Source organism: Lynx canadensis, chromosome B4, assembly GCF_007474595.2.
Source record: "Lynx canadensis isolate LIC74 chromosome B4, mLynCan4.pri.v2, whole genome shotgun sequence".
Classification (NCBI taxonomy): Eukaryota; Metazoa; Chordata; class Mammalia; order Carnivora; family Felidae; genus Lynx; species Lynx canadensis.
In genome coordinates, this window is record NC_044309.1 from 67,591,117 (window position 1) to 67,613,868 (window position 22,752).

General features: G+C 36.9%; 1 protein-coding gene and 1 non-coding gene across 2 annotated transcripts in view; both read left to right on the forward strand.

Moving 5' to 3' along the window:
• Positions 1-21,506, forward strand: part of MUC19 (mucin 19, oligomeric) — a 140,413-nt gene extending 118,907 nt beyond the window's left edge. The window contains exons 65-86 of the mRNA XM_032593777.1: positions 117-152; positions 397-450; positions 1,214-1,261; positions 1,510-1,560; positions 2,141-2,194; positions 2,283-2,336; positions 3,332-3,385; positions 5,436-5,489; positions 5,939-5,992; positions 6,629-6,682; positions 7,297-7,350; positions 8,361-8,414; positions 9,037-9,087; positions 9,261-9,308; positions 11,523-11,552; positions 15,593-15,624; positions 15,711-15,873; positions 16,219-16,256; positions 18,332-18,442; positions 19,680-19,719; positions 20,365-20,473; positions 21,147-21,506. Of these exons, the coding sequence (XP_032449668.1) occupies positions 117-152; positions 397-450; positions 1,214-1,261; positions 1,510-1,560; positions 2,141-2,194; positions 2,283-2,336; positions 3,332-3,385; positions 5,436-5,489; positions 5,939-5,992; positions 6,629-6,682; positions 7,297-7,350; positions 8,361-8,414; positions 9,037-9,087; positions 9,261-9,308; positions 11,523-11,552; positions 15,593-15,624; positions 15,711-15,873; positions 16,219-16,256; positions 18,332-18,442; positions 19,680-19,719; positions 20,365-20,473; positions 21,147-21,330 (1,427 nt within the window). The 3' untranslated portion in view covers positions 21,331-21,506. The remainder of the gene's footprint in view (positions 1-116; positions 153-396; positions 451-1,213; positions 1,262-1,509; positions 1,561-2,140; positions 2,195-2,282; positions 2,337-3,331; positions 3,386-5,435; positions 5,490-5,938; positions 5,993-6,628; positions 6,683-7,296; positions 7,351-8,360; positions 8,415-9,036; positions 9,088-9,260; positions 9,309-11,522; positions 11,553-15,592; positions 15,625-15,710; positions 15,874-16,218; positions 16,257-18,331; positions 18,443-19,679; positions 19,720-20,364; positions 20,474-21,146) is intronic.
• LOC115519529 lies at positions 4,468-4,574 on the forward strand. Its single transcript, XR_003970538.1, has one exon. It is a non-coding gene; the product is annotated as a U6 spliceosomal RNA (small nuclear RNA).
• Positions 21,507-22,752: the final 1,246 nt, after the last annotated feature.

Here is a 22,752-nt window from a genome sequence, read left to right on the forward strand (position 1 = left end):
CTAGATTTCTTTGTCACATGTCTAAACATTTCTAGAACATTAAAATTTCTATAACATCAGTACTTCACCCAAACGTAAATTTAATTGGTGATCAATCCTGTTGTTTCTTCTTCTAGGGGGATCCAGTAGCCAAGTCCCTGGCATTCAAACAGGTAAATAAAGGAAAAATACCTTTGTCTTGAGACTCTCCACCACTATCCCGCATTGTGCTCTCCCACCACTATTTTGGGAATGAAACATTAGAAAGTGCACAAAACAACTCTGAAACAAGCTATTGCCAAAAATAATCTTTTTTGAATAATAAAGAAGTTGTGTAGCTTCCCCGCCCTTTTCTATAATATGCTTTTCTTATAGGAGTAAAGTTCACGTGATCATATCATTCCATTTTGCTTTCAGGTACTACTGGAGTGACCCCAGAAAGTACCATCTCACCCAGAATTTCCAACACAGGTAAGCCAACAAGGAAGGATGTGCTATAATTTCTTTCTTGGGACTAGCTCTGGAGGAATAGCATGTGATTCTTTTTTATGACTTTCCATTAGCCATCACTACTTTCTTTTCACTGTCAGAAGCTACAACTTCCATTACAAGGAAGTATAACCAGTGAAAGTGGAATTGGTAACTCCTTTTTAACAATATATTTATTTATTTTGAGACAGAGAGAGAGTGTGAGTGAGAAAGCATGGGCATGAGTGGGGGAGGGTCAGAGAGAGAGAGAGAAGGGAGGGAGGAGAGAATCCCAGGCAAGCTCCATGCTCCATGCTGAGCCCGACACGGGGCTCAATCTCCCTACCTTGAGATCAGAACCTGAGCCAAAATCAAGAGCCAGACGCTTAACCCACTGAACCACTCGGGTGCCCCAGGATTTGGCAATTCTTGAGTTCCTGATGATTTATTCTGTCTTTGCCTTTTCTTGGGGACATTTGTTAGAGGAAGTTTATATTTATGAAAATGATTTCATTTCTTCTGGGGGCAAACCTTATATGGTAATTCTTATTACCATAAGGGGAGTTCAGAAAGGTCCCTTTTTGATATTGAAGATATTACTCCAGTATCAGTTGGAGGCAGTATGTCCATGTAGTTCTATTTAGGGAAGCAAAGATGACAGAAATAACTGGAAGTTTAGGTCTAGCAAATTTTGGATTTCAGATGTTATTTCATTGAATACAAATAAATACATTTACACAAATATTGTTTCTATTCTTGTCATCAGGAGCTACCACTGGTGCATCTGAGACACCAAGCCCTGGAAGTAAAACAGGTAAGCTTTGGAAAGGCCTGGAGACTCCTGATATTTAATCCTAGGGAAGCTAGTCATCAAAGTTGGACCGTAAGCCAACATGTTTATTGTGGCCCTGAATTTAAAAATAGAGAATGAACTTCATCTTGACAGGATAGCTCAAAAAAGATCTGCTACTTTCCAGTCACAGACAGTCCGGTTGGCCATGCTCTTCTCAGAAAGGTAAATGCATCACCATTTGGATTCTGTCTTTCTCTTTTCTACTGCAGGCACTACAGGTGTAATCACTGGCACAACAGCATCTGGAAGTTCCAACACAGGTAAATCAATAACCTAACAGGGAATGTGACGAGCTTCAGTAATGGAAAACTCACTCCCCTGCCTCCTGCTTCAACATCTCCTCCCAATCACACACTTTCCCTACCATTCCCTGGGAAACCACCATTTCTCATTTATATGATCCTTCTGAATTTACTTTCCTTCTCCTTTCTTCCTTTCACTTAGGGACCACAACTTCTTTTGGAGGTGGTGGAAACACCAAGGGTGGAATTAAAATAAATGAGTATGAGCAGTCAAATAATATTTTTCTCTGTGTCTTAAAGTCAATCACAGTGACTGTAATGAACTTAGAGGGAATTCTATTCTACCTTACCTTAATCTCTCTCTGAGTACAAATTGTCACGGTGTTAACTCTTTATCCCATGTGAATTGTCTTATATTTTGTAGACTTGTAATAAAATGGTATAATAGAAACCATTATTGATATATCACTTAAGACAAGGAAGTTCCTGATCTAAACCTTTTAGTTGATTAGAGGAACCCATCAATGTCTTCTAAACTAAATCTTAATTTTAAGTAAAAAGGAATTAATACATCGATTATCTCCTTTTGTGCTTTCAGTTACCACTGGGATAACCACAGTTACAACCATCGCACTTGGGAGTTCCAACACAAGTAAGTTGTGAAAAGTTGAGGAAACCTGCTTCTATGAACTTTAGCCAAATTTCTGCATTTCATATTGCTTTCTCCTATTTCCTCTCAGAGGCTACAACTTCTACAGAATTTGAAGCTACCACTGTATTTGGAATGGCCACTAGTGAGTGGTTTGCTTTCAACCTTTTGTGTTCTCAACAGTTTTATGTTTAAGTTTGTGTTAGATGATGAATGAGTGAGCAGACCAGCTAAGATAGGGTTTTGTATTCCATTTGAAGAGACCATATGTTAGGTCAATCAGACGTGGACTTTGTTCTTCAAATTGATTTTCTCTATACACCAGCCTTTTATATTTTATGAAGCTAAGAATGATATATTACTCTCAATTCTTTATCCATCTTGCCTTAGCAGATACTACTTCAGAGTCAGCTGAAGTTTCCAGGGGTCCAGAAAATTCTAGTCCTGGTTAGTAGGATTTAATTCATCAGTCTTAGACTTATCTTGCACATAAAACCCTTTCTTCTCAGGTTTTCCTCATAACTAAGGTCTCAACAAATTAAAAAAAAAAAATTACATGCTCCTTCACACACCTGAATCCCCACTGAAGCATCAGGAAGCCAAGTCACAGGAGGGAAAACAAATGAGCAGAGGAAAAACGCTATTACAAAAAGCATTAAACCACAGAGAACAAAGGGCTCCAGAATGAAACTTTACCATATATTGGTTTGGAGAAATGAAAGAGTCTGTGGGAGTGCATGGTGTTTGCTTCTCTGTGCATAACGAAACCCCTTTATTGCTTATTAGAAACATGTGAATTTATCTTGTCCATGATATTTTAAGGGCATAAAAAGTATTACTATGGTCTCTCTCTCTCTCTCTCTCTCTCTCTCTCTCTCTCAATTTCACAGTATCTTTCTCATTCTTTTAAATCTCATTTTCATGTCCATTTCAAATTCCGCCAGGGTTGTCTTTCACCACACTTATTTCTGGAAATGCCAACATGAGTTAGTCAAAGTTACAAAGAGACTAATACTCTTTATTAGTATCTCAGTCAAAAGCCATCTTCTTTGAGAGTATGTCTTCTACTTTCGTAACATACAACTTTTTTCCAGATTTCAAAATTGTTTAAAATCACCTTAAATTTTTGTTTATTCACAGGGGCTACAACTCTGGGACTAAGCCGTGACACCACTGTGCATGTAATTCAAACAGGTCAGTCATGGCATTGCAGAATTGTTGAGATTTCACTGATTACTCATAGGATATTGGTAGTGACAGGAGATGATAAAACTTTTAATTTGAAGACTTATGAGATAATTGGGGTTGTGATCTTAATGTACTAGAATCTCCTGGACTACAGACTTCATCATATGCACATTTATTAGGATGTAGTTTCTTAGTGGTACATTTCTTAATGAAAACAGGAGTCTTTTTGGTAAAATATTTTCCTACTTGTCTTTATAGGTACTATGGTCATAGGTGAAATCACAGGTTACTCAAAAGTTTCCAACCCAAGTAAATTAAGATGACTAAAATAAATTTAGGGCATTTTTAAAAATCTTACATTAATATTTTTTGTCTACTCAATGAAAATGATCAAGGAAAGAAACATTTATTAAAAAGCATGGGAGTATAAAATGGAAATTATAATAATCTAAACTTGTGGAATACAACTCAGATATTGGGAAACCATCGCAAGAGCAGATGTTGGGAGGTTTGTCAAAATTTCTGGTTGTCAAAGTTGTGACAGAAATGTCCTGAAAAGGGAGAAAAAAAGGATATCACCCATAAGTTTTGTATTCCATGATATTATAGGATTCAGTTATGAAAAAAATTAAATTGTGATTCCATTGACAATAAGGAGAAATTGAAAGGTTTTTGGATAGATTGACTTTCATGCATAGATTTACTTTTTTGGAAGATTAACTAGGCATAAGTTAGGCATGATTTAAAGGGGAGTAAGAAAGCAAGTGTTGGAGGTATGTCATCCAGTTTGAGACTGTTGGAGGTAAGACATGATTACAGACAGATTACAGAGGCAATCATGTCGGAAAATGGAGGTCACAAAGAATGTGCAATATGTTGGCAAGTTGGCATTTATTATGATGCGATGGAGAGGTGAAGGAGAGAAGGATGTTTTGGGTGAATCTAGCTCATAGTTTGGATGCTTAGGTAGACGGATGGAAGTGCCATCCCCAAATTTGGGAATATACTGGAGGAGGAAAAAAAATTGATAACTGATAGAAGATATAGTGAGGACAAATTTGGGCAGTTTGAATTTAAAATGCTCTGAGGTGTTCGCGTCAGCAGCACATATACTAAAATTGGAACGATACAGAGAAGATTAGCATGGCCCTTGTGCAAGAATGACACGCAAATTCAAGATGCATTCCATATTTAAATAAACAAACAAACAAACAAGTAAATAAAATTAAAAAAATAAAATAAAATGCTCTGAGGTATTCAGTAGTATGCTCAGGAGAAGTGTTAAGTGCAACTAGAGTACAGAAGAGAGGTCTACATTGAAGATACACATTTGTCAGCCGATTGCTTACAAATGATATTTAAGTGGTGGATGCTGGTGAGTTTATTTAGGGTAAACACACATAGTCAGAAGACCAAGAAGTTAAAACATGATACCCTGGCTTCAAAGGGTGGGCAAAGATGCGGGAAGGGGAGTGAGAGATAACAAGCTTCCAGCTATGGAGTGAATATGTCATGAGGATAAAAGGGACGGCATATGGAATATAGTTAATTGTATTGTGTCAGTGTTGTATGGTGATGGATTGTAGCAACACTGGTGGTGAGCACAGCATGATGGATAGACTTGTTGTTGAATCACTGTTGTACACGTGAGACTAATGAAACTGTGTCAACTATACTGAAATTTAAACAGTTAAAACAAAAACACATATTCAAAGTAAATTTAAAAGGTGTTACAAAAAAAGGGCTTTGTAAAGGCAGAGGAGCCTGGAAAAGGGGATAGTTTGGACTCAGCCAGTATGGATTAAGTCAAGTCTATAAGACAGAGTGCTGGAGTCCTGGGATGTGACTCAGGAGACTGTTCTGCTTCTAATCTGGGGATTCAGAATCCCAGATCAAACAGGAGCAAACAGAATTTTCAGACAACATATGTAATTTTTAGTAAGATTCATTTTTCAGAGGGCCTGACCTAATAGATATAAAACTTTGAAATAGGAAGGGAGAACTGTTTTTGAAATAATTAAAATGTCAAGATTCTTAATTCTTTTCATTTTTTAAGCTTCAGGAGTCACCAAGCTAATTCCAGGGAGCCAGTCTACTGGAAGAAAAATAGGTAAGCATGGGGAAGTGAAAAAGGTGAAACGGGGAAGGAACCTATCTCCATGATACTAATTCCAGAAAACAGGGATCGTAGAAGAATGGAGTTTACCATAGGGGATAAAACAGAGCAAGAAAAAATGTTTATTTTACTTTTGGGAGCAAGGAGTCCTAGAGAAGGAATATGTTGTTTCACAGAAACACATGAATTTTTCCTAAATGATCATCCCCATCCAATAAGAAAGACAGTGCTCACATTACTGTCTCTTTCTTCTCTCTCACATCCCAGCTACCACTGGGACAGGCTCTGTAAATATATCATCACCTGCAAGTTTCCAAGCAGGTCAATCAGGAAATAAAAGGAATTCCCCTTTAAGGGCCTATGGACAAAATTGCACACTGCCGTATATTCTCATATTTTCAAATTCTTAATCTTCTCAATTTTTTTCTTCTTTGCTCTTACAGAAACCACAACTTTTAAAGAAGGTGTTGGAACTATGGAAGCAAGAATTTCATCAGGTGAATTTTACTGGATTTTGGATTCTCCATGGTTTTTTTCATTTGAGCTCACTATACACAGATTGTGAATGAAAATGAACATCACTGGAAGTGGTTCCTTTTCCTTTAATAATAGCTCATAGGGTCAAATTAGGTTAGTTCCCTGAGTTTTCCTAGGAAACATAACCATAGATGTAATTCTCTAGACACACCTTTTTTTTTAAGAAACTTTACCCCCTTTGTTTTGCCAGGCAATACTCCAGAATTAGTGAAAGTCACCACCAGCCAAGATATGTATAGATGCAGTTGTTTTTCACTGGTTTTCTTCCACTGGAGAGTCAAAGAGTTAAGTCACTGGAAGTAAACCATGTGAATATAAGACAGACATTCTCTCCTTTACTAATAAGATTCTAGATGATTCTGGATCTAGAGAAATAAGATTTTTGACACAATTGTAGCTTTTCCTCTTATATTTTCTTTGAACATTTCAATCATGAGAAAGTGCATTAGAAAACATGTCAGGTTTAACACATGATACAAGAAAAATTGTTTTAAATTGTTTTCTGTTGCTTCAGAGAAATAGGAGCACTTGCCAATTTTACACTTTTCTTAGGGTGAGAAAGGGTTTGTGAGGCTCATCCTTCCTTCTTATTGCAGGTACCACTGGGGTAGCCTCTGGCACAACAGTTATTCCTGGAAGCTCCAATACAGGTTAGTAAATATTTAGTAAGTGGCAGAGTATCTAAGTTAAAAAAAAATAATATCCTTTCTCTAGAATTAACTGTTGCAACATCAACAGAGCAGTCCTGACCTCATTCTTGTTTGCCTCTCTTAGGGGCGACCACTGGAGTTGGAATGTAAATAAGTAAGAGTCAGTGATTCAAATCTATTGAATTCTCATTAAAGACTCCTAAAGCTTTGCTTCCGTGTAGGGGAATGTCGAGAGTAAAAATAAAGGGCCAGGAAATGGGGCAGAATCTCATTAGGAATGTACTTTTTTCAGCCATTGTTATCTTCTTGCTCTGAGTTTCTGGACTCAGACCAGAGCACCCAGGTAAGTTTGTATAGGTAGGTACACAGGACACAATGCTAAAAGGAGGAATAGATGCTGAAATCCAGCCAACATTCCTCTAAAAAGACATAAATCTATGAGGCCACATCTGCCCAAAAAGGGTGTGTTTTGTAATTCACAAGGGGAATCTATGGGCTGGATGCAGTATTGACCCAGACTTTCACCCGGCTTACTTTCTCTTCTCACTGTTAATTTTTGGGGATGGCCATAGGAGGTGTGTCTGATATGAAATGTTTTTCATTTGCCTTCGTAGGTACTAGTGTGGCATCAAGTAGAATTACTGGTGTCCCAGAAAGTCCCACCCAAGGTAATGGAAATGACTTCAAATGAAGTTTATATCCTTGACATTCTTCTCTTTCACACCTAAGTGTTTCAGATAACCAATATTTATCTCTATGAATGAATGCCAGACTTGAATTCGAAAAGAAAAATTGCACCAGATGGAATTTAAATGGCAATGAAGACTTTATTTAAGATTATTGTAATTATTGTAAAGCCCATTGCAATAGCAGTGAGTTTTACCTCCTCTTTTCTGAAATAAAATCCAGGGGATATTTTAAGGGCTGGGGTGAGCTAGTGGGAAAAGTACTGGAGGGGAGGCTGGTCTATACGATTAAGCCACCTAAGTTTGCTAATTGGTGCTTATAGAATAAAGTTAGGCTCCAACTTCCCATAGAGACAAAGAGATAGGGTTACTGTTATTCTCAGTGATTGTATTTCAAAGAGGTGGCTCCAAGGTCTTTGGGGAAGACATTCTTGGGTTGTAAAACTGTCCAGAGACTAGGGAAAGATTTGTATCTCAAGAGGACAGAGAAAGAATTTATAGCCACAAATTTTCTAAAGTAAATGCTCTAAGAAAAGAGAGTCCAGGGCCCTTTAATCAGGAAGATACGTCTATAAATTTATTCAAGCTGAGGGGAATGTTTAGGCCATCTTGAGCAACACAGATGTTTTCTCATTTTTTTTTTTTTTTACTCTCGTAACTTCACTGTCCGAAAAACTAATAGAAGAGAACCAAGAAACAAAGTTATAGGAAGTAAAAGAATTAGATGTGAAAAAAATTTGTATCATTTAGAGAAGGAGACCTGTAAGTGTGAAATTTACCTGAGTCATGGGAAAATATTCAATTCATTTCTGTGATCAAGGAGTTTCTAAGATAGGGGCCTCTTATGTTTCAATTGCAGGAGGATGTCCTAGCATTAGTAGATGCATTGGTACATGCTAGGTGCTCAAAACTCTTGTCTCATGTAGACATGTCTTAGGACATTTTCTTCTGAGACAAGAAAAAGCGCATTGCTCTTCCTGTCTTTATTTTAGGTACCTCCAGGGAAGCATTTGAAACGACCACTGCTCCTGGAAATTCTACCACAGGTAAGTAAAATAATAATAAATGAACATTTCTTGGTGACACATCAGAAGACAGACCAGCTTATCTGAAGACAAAGTCTAGCTTCTCCAGTCCCCTATACTTACTGCTTTTGTAACTCCCTTAGCAGCCACTGCTTCCATTGGAGTCAAGGAAACCTCTGGAACTAGAATGCAAACAGGTGACTGCTGGCAGTACAAATTCCTCAATGACCAGTGCACCTATGATTATATATGAGGAGTTGGGTTTGGGGAGAGGAAAGCTAGATGAAACAGGAGAGAAAGGCCAGGAAGATTTTCCCAAAGTTTTGGAACATGACTTTGAAGTTCATTTATATATATATATATATATATATATATATATATATATATATATACACACACACACACACACACACACACACACATATATGTGTGTATATATATATGTATATGTATGTGTATATGCATGTATGTATATATACATATATATATATATATAATCTAGGATTGTTTTTGTTTTTGTTTTTATTGTTTAGGCTTTCACCAAAATTCCTCATCTGAAGACTTAATTATGGAGCTTGAAATCTCTGGGAATGGGATTATGAAATGTGCTATTCTTGAAATTTTTTTGTATTTCCTTTTGCAGGCTCCACCTCCATGTCAACTAAAATCACAAGACCCAAAGTATCCTACCCAGGTAAAATGAAATGACCCAACTGTGCTGGAATGACTTGTTTATTTCACACAAAGCTTCCTTTGAGCATGACTTTGCACTGTCATTTGTGCATATACACAGAGAGAGAGACTTGATATGCATACGTGTTATCCTAATAAATAAAATGACAACACCATTAGTTTATTTCTCTTTAGAAACCACTCTAGTCACAACAAGAGACCAAGAAACTGAAAATAAAACAGGTCAGTATGGGGAAAATCCCAATTTCTTTACTTATCTAACTAATATTTCTTTATATATGTTAGACTTGTAGCAGAAGCTAATAGCAAAAATATCAATAAAATAAAGTCCTTGCTGTTTTATTACTTTTGTGTATTTGTAGGTAGATTATTATGGGCACAGATACTATCATTACAGTATATTTAAAGCTAACCCCCAAACATGTATAATCATTATGTTCCCAGTTGTATAGTGAGAATAGAATATTAATTTCTGCTTATTAGTTGGTAATGTTGAGTGAAGGCATCAGAAAGGAGATGACTGAGTTTAATATTGGCTGGGGTGAAGAGGGAATTCCTGCCAACCAGCCATGAGAAGACAGAGACATGTGATATCATGAATGAGTTCAGGAATCAGCCAGGTATCGGTCATGAATGTATGAGGTTCAGGGGATAAAGGAGATTGGAAAGTAGAAGCAAGTTCAAGAAAAACCTATTTCTAAATTTAAATGAGACTTTATCCATATACTAAATGGGATCCCCTTAAGGATTTTGTCAAGAGAATGAGATGATCAGAAAGATGTTTTAGAGAATTGACTCTGACAGCAATGTGGAGATTAGGAGATTGTTCTTTATGGCTCCTCTTACAAATGTCTTCAATGAACCCTTGGAATTCTGACCAGGGAAGATTTTCTGCTGTATTTATCCCTAATAGGGCATTTCTCTCTCTGGTTGCCGTTTTCTGCTAATCTGTTAAGCATTTATAATTGGGGATTAGTTTAGACTCCCTCAGTTAAAAGAGACATTTGATCCCCAAGCTCCCACATCTTTAACTAATTTTCTTTCTGTTTCTTCTGCCCCTATTGGTTGTTGTGGCCCCTTTACCTCAACATGTAACAATTTTAAGTTCTTTCAAATATTCTAGGCTGGACTTTTGCTTGGTGGGTAGAATTAAAATATTAATTTGATTTTTTAGAAGTTTGGAAATACAATTTGAACTTTTTGAGTGAATTGTTGGGTTGACCAAAATATGTGATATGTGAAGACTTAAAAAGAAACATATGGCCAGCTTACGCCATCTGGTGCAGGTGGAGATGGAATAAGATTGAAATATTTCAGGAAGTTAAAAAGAGGATAAAAGTTCTTAAAGGATTAAAACTAGATTACTAATAACACATTTTCCTATACTTGAATTATCCTTTTCCTTTTTGAATGCATATTTTACTGTCCTTTTAATAGGAGGTGTCTGCCAAAAAAAATCAAGGAGTAGTTTACCTTGATATTTTCTCATTTCTCCTCTAGGCTCCCATTTTCCCCTCCCATTCAAATTTGAGGTCCAAAGGGATTTTTCTCTAAGGTGCAATTTGAAATGCCATGAGGAGCAGAAAAGGAAAGTGTCATAGACTCTGGGTCTTGAGTTCTTTCTTGTCTAGCAAGAAAATGGGACACAGGATTAAAATGTGGGAGATGACTAATGTCCGGGAGAAGACGAGAGCCCCAATTAAGGGTCCTTGATCTATTTTCATTAGGATTGGAAGGCTTACAAACATGGTGATGGACATGCACAAAGGGATAATGAAACTGTCAACATTAACTCATGGACATGAGGGAAAGGGGGTTTTGAAAATATGCGGGGTTAGGGGTTTGGGTTAATACAAAACAAAATCCTGGTGCCAGGAGGTCAGGCAGAAGGTTGTTTACAGCAGAGGTGAGGCACCACCTCTGTTTAACTAAACTGGTCTAGGGGACAAGAAAGACAGAGCACTCAACCTCAGGGTCAGCCTTTCTTTTGTTAATTAGCTCCGCTCTGGGCAACTTCCCCTTTGCCCTATTTACCTGTTTACCTATTTTGTTCCTTCCTTCCTGTGAAAGCAGCTTTCTGCTATAGTACTAAGTTGGGGGGTGTTTCTGCCCTGAATACCTAATCTTGTTTACCTCATATACCTTTGTTCCATATTGGGGCCTCTGCCCTGCCCTCTCTATACCTATTTACCTAATCTTGTTTACCCAAACTTGGGTGTGGGCGAGCATCCTATGGCTTTGTAATTCTTTATGCCTTGTTAACCCATCAGTGCAGGCTCAGGGAATGCCTAACTTATTCCCCACAGGAAGGTAGACAGAAATAAGTCTGTAAGACTAGCAATGTAGCCAATTATTTTCAGTTATTAGATAACTATTTTACCCCGAAACAATTTCAATAACTTTAGAGGCTAACATGAGGTGCCTGTTTCCACACAGGATGTCCAGCATCACTTCCACCACCTCCAGGTAAGAATACTTCCACTCAAGGGGCACCTGAATGGCTGAGTCAGTAAAGCCTCTGACTTCAGCTTGGGCAATGATCTCATGGTTCGTGAGTTCAAGCCCTGCATTGGGCTCTGCACTGACAGTGTGGAACCTGTTTGGGATTCTCTCTCCCTCTTTCTGCCCCTCTGCTGCATGCATTCGCTCTCTCTCAAAATAAATAAACAAACTTAAAAAAACAAGAATACTTCTACTTGAAAATCAACCATTCTACATTAATGGTTCTTCTTGTAAATCAAATATCAGAGGTCATGCCTATGAAAGTTGCTAGCTGTGGAAATGTTTTAGAATAGGAAAACTGGACCACCAAAAGTCTGCTAGAACTGATACATGAATTCAGCAAAGTTGCAGGATACAAAATCAATGTCCAGAAATCAGTTGCATTCTTATACACTAACAATGAAGCAACAGAAAGACAAATAAAGAAAATGATCCCATTCACAATTGCACCAAGAAGCATAAAATACCTAGGAATAAATCTAACCAAAGATGTAAAGGATCTGTATGCTGAAAACTATAGAAAGCTTATGAAGGTAATTGAAGAAGACTTAAAGAAATGGAAAGACATTCCCTGCTCATGGATTGGAAAAATAAATATTGTCAAAATGTCAATACTACCCAAAGCTATCTACACATTCAATGCAATCCCAATCAAAATTGCACCAGCATTCTTCTCAAAATTAGAACAAGCAATCCTAAAATTCATATGGAACCACAAAAGGCCCCGAATAGCCAAAGGAATTTTGAAGAAGAAGACCAAAGCAGGAGGCATCACAATCCCAGACTTTAGCCTCTACTACAAAGCTGTCATCATCAAGACAGCATGGTATTGGCACAAAAACAGACACACAGACCAATGGAATAGAATAGAAACCCCAGAACTAGACCCACAAACGTATGGCCAACTCATCTTTGACAAAGCAGGAAAGAACATCCAATGGAAAAAAGACAGCCTCTTTAACAAATGGTGCTGGGAGAACTGGACAGCAACATGCAGAAGGTTGAAACTAGACCACTTTCTCACACCATTTACAAAAATAAACTCAAAATGGATAAAGGACCTAAATGTGAGACAGGAAACCATCAAAACCTTAGAGGAGAAAGCAGGAAAAGACCTCTCTGACCTCAGCCGTAGCAATCTCTTCCTCGACACATCCCCAAAGGCAAGGGAATTAAAAGCAAAAGTGAATTACTGGGACCTTATGAAGATAAAAAGCTTCTGCACAGCAAAGGAAACAACCAACAAAACTAAAAGGCAACCAACAGAATGGGAAAAGATATTTGCAAATGACATATCGGACAAAGGGCTAGTATCTAAAATCTATAAAGAGCTCACCAAACTCCACACCCGAAAAACAAATAACCCAGTGAAGAAATGGGCAGAAAACATGAATAGACACTTCTCTAAAGAAGACATCCAGATGGCCAACAGGCACATGAAAAGATGTTCAGCGTCGCTCCTTATCAGGGAAATACAAATCAAAACCACACTCAGGTATCACCTCACGCCAGTCAGAGTGGCCAAAATGAACAAATCAGGAGACTATAGATGCTGGAGAGGATGTGGAGAAACGGGAACCCTCTTGCACTGTTGGTGGGAATGCAAATTGGTGCAGCCGCTCTGGAAAGCAGTGTGGAGGTTCCTCAGAAAATTAAAAATAGACCTACCCTATGACCCAGCAATAGCACTGCTAGGAATTTATCCAAGGGATACAGGAGTACTGATGCATAGGGGCACTTGTACCCCAATGTTCATAGCAGCACTCTCAACAATAGCCAAATTATGGAAAGAGCCTAAATGTCCATCAACTGATGAATGGATAAAGAAATTGTGGTTTATATACACAATGGAATACTATGTGGCAATGAGAAAAAATGAAATATGGCCCTTTGTAGCAACGTGGATGGAACTGGAGAGTGTAATGCTAAGTGAAATAAGCCATACAGAGAAAGACAGATACCATATGGTTTCACTCTTATGTGGATCCTGAGAAACTTAACAGGAACTCATGGGGGAGGGGAAGGAAAAAAAAAAAAAAAAGAGGTTAGAGTGGGAGAGAGCCAAAGCATAAGAGACTGTTAAAAACTGAGAACAAACTGAGGGTTGATGGGGGGTGGGAGGGAGGGGAGGGTGGGTGATGGGTATTGAGGAGGGCACCTTTTGGGATGAGCACTGGGTGTTGTATGGAAACCAATTTGTCAATAAATTTCATAAAAAAAAAAAAAAGAATAGGAAAACTGGAAATGGAGGAATTTAGCTTTTATTCACCAAATACATAGCAAATGGTAGTCTGTTTTCTCATCCACAGACTAATGCAGCCAAACCAAACAAATACCTCTTGTTACTTACTCAAAATAGAGTTTACTTACTAAATAAAGTGTTTTATTTAATTATATGATAGCTTCATCAAAAAATTGTCATCAAAAAATTGTTTAAAAAATAGTATTTTTTTAAACCAGATAATTCCAGATTTTTTGAGGAGTAAGGGAAATTAAAGTTAACCAAAATTCGATAATTTTAGAGGATTTTGAGTCCCCACTGTTCTCCAGCCAATGTGATGTGCTTTTTAGAAAGTGACAGAAGTTACCCGCCCCCTCCCCAAAAAGAAAATCATTCTCTAACCTTAGGATATAGTGGAAGAAGGGATATTTTTTAAAGAAAAACAGTTTTCATATAAGGCTGAAAATAAATTTCACAAAAAAAGACTTGAAATATGTATTATATAGAGAGCACATATTATCTGTCATGTATATATTACATATATTGTATACTTTGGAGGAATCTTTAGGTATTTCACTACAGAATTGGAATTTGAGAGAAACATGTAGGCTAGTCCAGGGCATGTAAATGAGAGAATAGACTAAGTTGGGAAGATAGATTGGAGCCACATTGTGGCAGACCTCAGAAGCTAGAATGCTGAAATTAGGTATTTATTTTATAAGTCTATTAGGGGCCATCCAAAGTTTTTAACCAAGGCAAAGATGAGGTGAAAACTAGGCATTAGAAAAACTGTTCTACATGTGGTATAGAGAATTGATTGGATCAGGAAGAAATCTGAGTCAGAGTTACCCCTGGAAAAGCCCACATATGCTAGATTAAAGATAACAACATCCTGGAGTAGTACTGTAGCAAGTACAACCAGGAAATGAAGGGAATGAAGTAAAGATGAAGATACAGAATTTTGCAGTCAATTGGGTGCCAAGTGATGAAATGGAAGGAATCAAAATGACTCCTAAGTTTTAAGCTCAAATAATTGAAAGAATACTTTGGTTCTCAATAGGAAGAAGTCAGTTTAGATGAGAAACTGGTTTTAGGGGCAAGATGATATAATCTGTTTTGTGCTTATTGAGTTTGAGGGTCTCAATAATGCCATTTATTAGGTCTGCAATGCTATTTATTAGGCCAAGGGAAACCTGGGCCCATAGTTTAGAAGAGATGTCTGTACTGGAGCTACAAGTTTGAGAGTCATCCACTTGACATTACAGTGGATACTGGAGATAGAAGAAAAGTACCAGGAAAGGACAGAGACAATGAGAAGGAAGAGAAAAAGTTGCTAATAAAGAAAGGAATTTCAGAGTGTTGAATTTGAAGGGAGGAGAACATTTTCAAGAAGGTGAGAGTTAAAAATGTCAGCAATTGTAGGGAACTTGAAAAACTGATAAAGGGCCTTAGGGACTGGTAATTACAAAGTCTTGGTGACTTGCAGGGTATGGAAGCAGAAGTCAGACTGTAAAACAGTAAGTAAAACAACAGTCATAAGATTTATTGACCACTGCCAGCAGAAATTAATAATTAACCTGTGCTGGGATTGTAAAGTAGGAAATATCTATACTCATTAGAGACAGTTTGCTCAAAGTAGGTGGATGTGATTTACCCACCTGAAAGCACCATACAATTCTCCATAATTCTGTTTTTCTGTATTGGCCACCTGGTGGTTATCTATGTATAACAGATGGTTCTATTTTGCCAAATTTAATTACCTTTTATCATCTCATGTTAACAGTTTGTCATGGTCCGCTGGGAGAAGAGAAATCTGTAAGTACACACTTTGTCTCTACTTTAATCCAATTGCTGTCATTCCTGTATCTGAATAGAAGTCTGAACTTGGTTTGTGTCTGTAGCCTGGAGATATATGGACTGCCAATTGCCACAAATGCACCTGTACTGATGCAAAGGCTGTAGACTGTAAACCCAAGGAGTGCCCTTCTGCACCCACATGCAAAACTGGAGAGAGGCTTGTAAAGTTCAAAGCTGATGATTCCTGCTGTGAAATTGGATACTGTGGTGTGTATTCACAATACATTATTTGAATTGAATAGTTGTTTACTTATTCACATATTCAAGAGATATTCATTGAGCTTCTAATATGTGTTAAACTCCATGCTAGAGGAGTGTGATAAATAAAATAGAATCATACTTGATCTCTTAAAACTCACTATCTTTGGAGTGGGGGAAACCTAGAATTAATAATTATGAATATAATGAGTTTATTAAAGGGAGATGATGGTGTTGTGGGAAGAAACATTTTAATTGGTTGATAAATATGATTCCATATGCAATTTCTGGTTTATAAATAAAAACAGAATTATAATGTTTATTTTAGGGTAAAATAATATATTTATTTTTCAGAACCAAGAACGTGCTTATTTAACAATACTGAGTATAAGGTAAGGCTGTTTTTACTTTAAAATATTTTTATTTATATAATTATGAATAAATGTAGGCTTTTTCAGTTTATAATTTGAAAAAATCATTGGTAATGGTGGAGCAGAATCTGTTCATTTTCCCCCCCTATATTCACTTCAAAAGGAGCATCAAATGTAACACTCAGCATGGCTCGCTTCAAAGGAGGAAAATGTACTTGATCATTAACTACCTAACTTCTAAATAAAATTTCCCAGGGGTCTGACCAGATGGAGAAGGCACACTCTGTGACATTCAAATCAATGAACAGAGTTAAACTGTAATTATAGCCAGAAATATCAGATGGCCAACCTGTCAGAGATCAAATGAAAAACCCCAAAAGACTGGAACCCCGTTATGTGAATATAACAACACGTATATTCAGGGCTAGATTTTGACAAGTGATTTGGCATTTTGGAAAGTAATTTAACTTTTTAAAAAAGGTACCAGGAAGCCATAAAACCCACATGGTTCTCAAATTGATAAGCCTTTTGAGCTGGTGATACTAAATATTAAGAGTCTAGCATAAAATCTATGTGGTATGTTAAGAAATATATAAAACAGAGCTGATGAGTGTTTTAACTTATTTATCATGTTCACATTTCTGTCTTGGTTTCTTAATTTTTGGTTTCCAAAGGTAATGTGATTTGAGAATCTATTCTAGTTTTTTTTCTTAGTTTATTTATTTATTTTAAATGTTTATTTATTTGGTTTGAAAGAGAGACAGTGTGAGGAGGGAGGGGCAGAGAGAAAGAAGAGAGAGAGAATACCAAACAGGTTCTATGGCATCAGCATGGAGCCTGATATGAGGCTCGAGCTCATGAACCATGAGATCATGACCAGAGCCCAAATCAAGATTGGATGCTTAACAGACTGAGACACCCAGGTACCCCATTTTATTTTTATTTTGAGAGAGAGAGAGTGAGTAGAGTGGCGTGGAAGGGAGGCAGAAAGAGGGAGAGACAGAATCACAAACAGGCTCCGGACTGTCAGCTCAGAGCCCAATGCAGGGCTTGAACTCACAAACCATGAGATCGTAACCTGAGTTGAGATCAAGATTCAGATGCTTAACCAACTGAGCCATCTAGGTGCCCCATAGAATCTATGCAAGTTTTTAAACATAAAATATGATGATGTTTAAAGAACAAAGGAAAAGTTTTACCTCTAACCATTTGTATGTAAAATAGTTGAAATAATAAAATTCCAGTTTATCTGAAAGTTCATTTTGCAGTTTGAAATAAATATAATTTCCCAAACTGGCATTTGAATTTCAAACATAAATTATTTTTAAAGCAATCCAGAGAACTTTACAAGTATACAAGCAGAAGTAGAGGTAGGATGTCTCGTGGGATATATCATTTGTTATCATTTATCATTTGTAGTAATCTGATAAAACTATTTTGTGCCAATTTTTCTACTTAGATTACTTCTTTGCCCTGAAATTTAGAGCATAACAATTGGTTGATTTCCTGTTATCATAATATAACCTTTCTTGAAAATATTTTTAAAATATAATACAGTGACTGAGTAGGTGAATAGAATATGTGAATTTTCACTTGAGGATTCAGAATCTTGACTCACAATCTGTGCTCTCAAGGAGGCATATTGATTTATTCATCGAAGTAGACAGCTTTTTTTTTTTTTTTTTTTTTTTTTTTTTTTTTTTTAATTTTTTTTTTCCAACGTTTATTTATTTTTGGGACAGAGAGAGACAGAGCATGAACAGGGGAGGGGCAGAGAGAGGGAGACACAGAATCGGAAACAGGCTCCAGGCTCTGAGCCATCAGCCCAGAGCCCGACGCGGGGCTCGAACTCACGGACCATGAGATCGTGACCTGGCTGAAGTCGGACGCTTAACCGACTGTGCCACCCAGGCGCCCCCGAAGTAGACAGCTTTTAACTCACTTTTCTTAAATATTAATTAGTGACTGAAGGTACCTCTGGAAATTCACTTAACAATCTGAATCTGAATTTTTTTTTTTACAGATTTTTATTTTCAACCTCAACAAGAAATCAAGATGAATAACTCCTTTCTTCTTTCTTCCTCTCTGCCTCCCAGATTGGTGCTTCATTTGATGACCCCAGCAATCCATGCATCTCCTACTCCTGCCATAGCACTGGTTTCATCGCAGTGGTCCAGGACTGCCCAAAGCAGACCTGGTGTGCAGAAGTAAGTTATCTTCTTAAGTAATGATCAACAACATCCACTTCTTATGTTAAATATAAACACAATCTGTCTTCTTTCTCATTTGGAAAAGTCTGTCTGGCCAACAGACATAAATTTCTTATGGATTCCATTCCAGATCTGTTTCACAACTTTTATTGCCAAGTATATTTTTCATATCAAAGTTATATTTGCAGGCTCCGTGAAGCTTAATCTAGTGCTATTCTAGAAGAAGTATGTTACTTTAGAAAGCATTTTGCTACTTTTAAACAAACCAAAAAAAAAAAAAAAACCCAAAACACACCAACCTTGTTTTTTTTTTAAGGCTCATGGATTCGGGTTAATCATTTCTTATAAAAATACAAAGTTTTCATAAAATCACATTGAAGTGTACTTTTCAGCTCTTTCTTTATGCCACAGTCTTCATTTTTACTGTCCCCCACCATATGGTGAGGATTTTGTATTAGTAAATGCTAAGTTTTAAGCTTAAGTCTTAATTAAATTAGTTAATAATAAATGCTCACCAGTTCAAACTTAAGTAATTTTTCTTTCTGAAGATATAAGTGATAATATAGTTTAAAGTTTGATTTCAGTACTCCAATGTTGGATTTAAACATTTATTGAGTTTTAACGTGTAAGGTTAAAATCCTGTCTGTAAGAAACTTACAGTGTCTAGTAGTAATATCAGTATGAAAGTATTTTTCAATTAACATAAGGGAGGATTATTTTTTTACTTTCTTGCATGTTATTTTATTTTATTTATTTTTTTTTATTTTTTTTTTCAACGTTTATTTATTTTTGGGACAGAGAGAGACAGAGCATGAACGGGGGAGGGGCAGAGAGAGAGGGAGACACAGAATCGGAAACAGGCTCCAGGCTCCGAGCCATCAGCCCAGAGCCTGACGCGGGGCTCGAACTCACGGACCGCGAGATCGTGACCTGGCTGAAGTCGGACGCTTAACCGACTGCGCCACCCAGGCGCCCCTCTTGCATGTTATTTTAAAGAAGACTTCATTTTAGATATCTTTTTCCCTTTCTCCCTACGGTTGAAAATTTTTAGTGTAAATATTCAGACTCATTTTTATTATTATGCTCTCTCATCCATGCTTCCTGGATCTGACATCAGCATATTTATCTGTTCCATTTTCCCCTTTGTAATTTCAGTAAGTTCAGTAATGTTATATTATTTATAAAATAATACTTATGTTTTTAAGTCTTTTTTCTATTTCTCTTACCCCTATAGGAAGACAGAGTCTATGATTCAAACAAATGTTGCTATACATGTAAGTAACATTAGGTTCCACATGTAGAGGAAGTGTCAACAGTTGACAAAAATTTAGTGTTTCTTTAAAACAAAATGTCAGATCATGAATAGAAAGTCTCCTGTGTTTTTAACATAACAGGTCATCTAACCTTTATGCAGAAACTAACAATTGATATCTCTACGTTATGTATTATACTTTTTCGTGTTGGTTGAAACATTCTTCCCAGTAAAAAACAATGGTGTTTACAAGGAAGAAATTTGATTCTCATGAAAAAAAATATAGTTTGCTCTCTAATATAAGCAGGTTGTGTTGTAAACCGATACATTAGATAATAAGAATGGTCAACAATGAGAAATGGATGTCAGAAACAATCCATTCAGCTCCATCTTCCCTTCCCCCCTTCTCTCCTCCCTTCCTCCTTGTTCCCTCCCTCCTCTTTCTCCTATGATAATAATGATAGCACTAATGAAAAGATAACATTTATTAAACATAATTATTGAATACTAACCAGGTACCTTGTGCTGGGTGCTGAAGTAGTTAAACCCTTCAACAACACTATGAAGTATTTTTTGTTATGATTCTCCACTAAAGGTTCAGAAAACTGAGACTTAGCAATTGCTAATGTTAAACCTCATTTCTGGTTCTATTATCATTTTGTTTTAGGTAATACTAATTGTAGATCTTCACTTGTGAATGTGACTGTTAAGTACCGTGGTTGCCAGAAAAAACTTGAGATGGCAAGATGTGTAGGGGAATGTAAGAACACTGTCAGGTGAGTGTTTCTTTGAATGTGTACTGTGCATTAATTTTGTAACATTGTGGAGGAAATTAAGTTTTAAAAATTACATGGAACATTTTTTACGTGAGAGCTAATGATCAAAACCTGATGAAACAAATATCTAAGACATTAAGATCTTAGAAATAAAATAAACATTTTCAACAGTAATGAATGGTTTTAAAGTAGCCTTCTAAATAAATCAAAACTAATACATTCATAGCAAATGTATTTATTTTCACACAGTAATTACTGATAGTACTTAAGCAGATAGTCTTGCTTAAAAATGTGTTTTTAAACTGTCACTTGCATTTTAGACATAATATATATTGTTTTTTGTTCATGAACACTTTCATGTGTAGATTAATATATAGAAAATAATAATTTGGTATGAAGTCGTATATTTAAAAATATGTTTATATTTTTTCACCATAACATTCTAATTATAAGATTATAAATTTCCGTTTTGGATTTCTTTTGTCTTACATACCACTTATCACTGATCCACATCAGAAGTTCATGGTGAGAGGGAAATGCAAAGTATAGGTAAAGAAGAAATTGGTTGGAAGGATTGCTAAATCGCTTAGACAATTATAATTTGAGCATTGATGTCAATTTGTTTCAGAAGATATCCCAAAAATATTTATTGCTAAATATTCTTTTCCTTTAGGTACAATTATCATATCTTTCAGCTGGCAAATTCATGTCTTTGCTGCCAAGAAGATAAGTACGAATTCCGGGAAATTTTTCTTGACTGTCCTAATGGCAGTACAATACCTTACAGATATAGGCACATCACGGCATGTTCTTGCTTAGATATGTGCAAACAGTCTACACTCCCAACAGTCAGTTAACACCAGTATCACCTTTCCACGTATAACAGGCCAGGTATTTATTTTATAAATGCACAAAAATCACTAAAATAGAATAACTAAACATTTGTATTTCACTCAAAGTGTGAATTCTCATTCTGAGGCATTTTGTTCTCTTGTTGACTGGATGTGAAAAATAAATACAAGTTTTCAAGCAATTCATGAGCGTATGTTTTTATTGATAATAATAAGAATGCTACAACTCAATGAGAAACTGAGTCATATCATGCCTCTCCAAAATGTTTTTCTTCTACTCTTTATCTCATGAAGCCATTATCCTATTTCGTCCTTTCCCTTCACAGTTAAACTTATTGAAACTATGTTTTTGTTCCCTTCCCCCACTTTTCTATGCCAATTACATCGCACCTTTCATTCTATGACAACTTCTCTGCTTAGGACACCAGCAGCCTCAAAATTCTTTAAGTAGGGTCTGATATTGGGACGCCTGGGTGGCTCTGTCAGCTAAGTGTCCAACTTTGGCTCAGGTCATGATCTAACGGTTCATGAGTTCAAGCCCTGACAGCTTGGAGCCTGGAGCCTGCTTTAGATTCTGTGACTCCCTCTCTCTCTGCCCCTCCCCCGCTCACACTTTGTTTCTGTCTCTCTCAAAAATAAATAAATAAAAAAGTAGGGTCTGATGCTATTTTCACTTTTTTTTAAGTTTTTTTTTTTATGTTTATGTATTTTTTTTTTTAAATTTTTTTTTTCCAACGTTTATTTATTTTTGGGACAGAGAGAGACAGAGCATGAACGGGGGAGGGGCAGAGAGAGAGCGAGACACAGAATCGGAAACAGGCTCCAGGCTCTGAGCCATCAGCCCAGAGCCCGACGTGGGGCTCGAACTCACGGACCGCGAGATCGTGACCTGGCTGAAGTCGGACGCTTAACCGACTGCGCCACCCAGGCGCCCCTATGTTTATGTATTTTTGATAAAGTGAGAAACAAAGCACGAGTGGGGAAGAGGAAGAGAAAAGGAGACACAGAATCTAAAGCAGGATCCAGGCTCTGAGCTGTCAGCATAGATCCCGAGACAGGGCTTGAACTCATGAACTGCGAGATCCTGACCTGAGCCCAAGTCAGACGCTTATCCTATTGACCTACCCACACACCCATCACTCTTTCCCACTTAAAACATTTTTCTCGTTTTTGTGACATCATTTTTTTAAAGATTTTATTTTTAAGTCATCTCTCCACCCAATGTGGGGCTCAAACTCACTATGCTGAGATCAAGAGTTGCACACTATTCCTACTAAGCCAGCTAGGTGCCCCACTGTGACATCAGTTTTAATAGTGCTCCTACATTTGTGGAGCTCCCAAGGCTCTTGACTTGCCCTCACTTTTGCCAGTCCTTCAAATTTCAATTCTCCAAAGTTTCATCATGTTCCTGTTCTCTTCTATTCATGC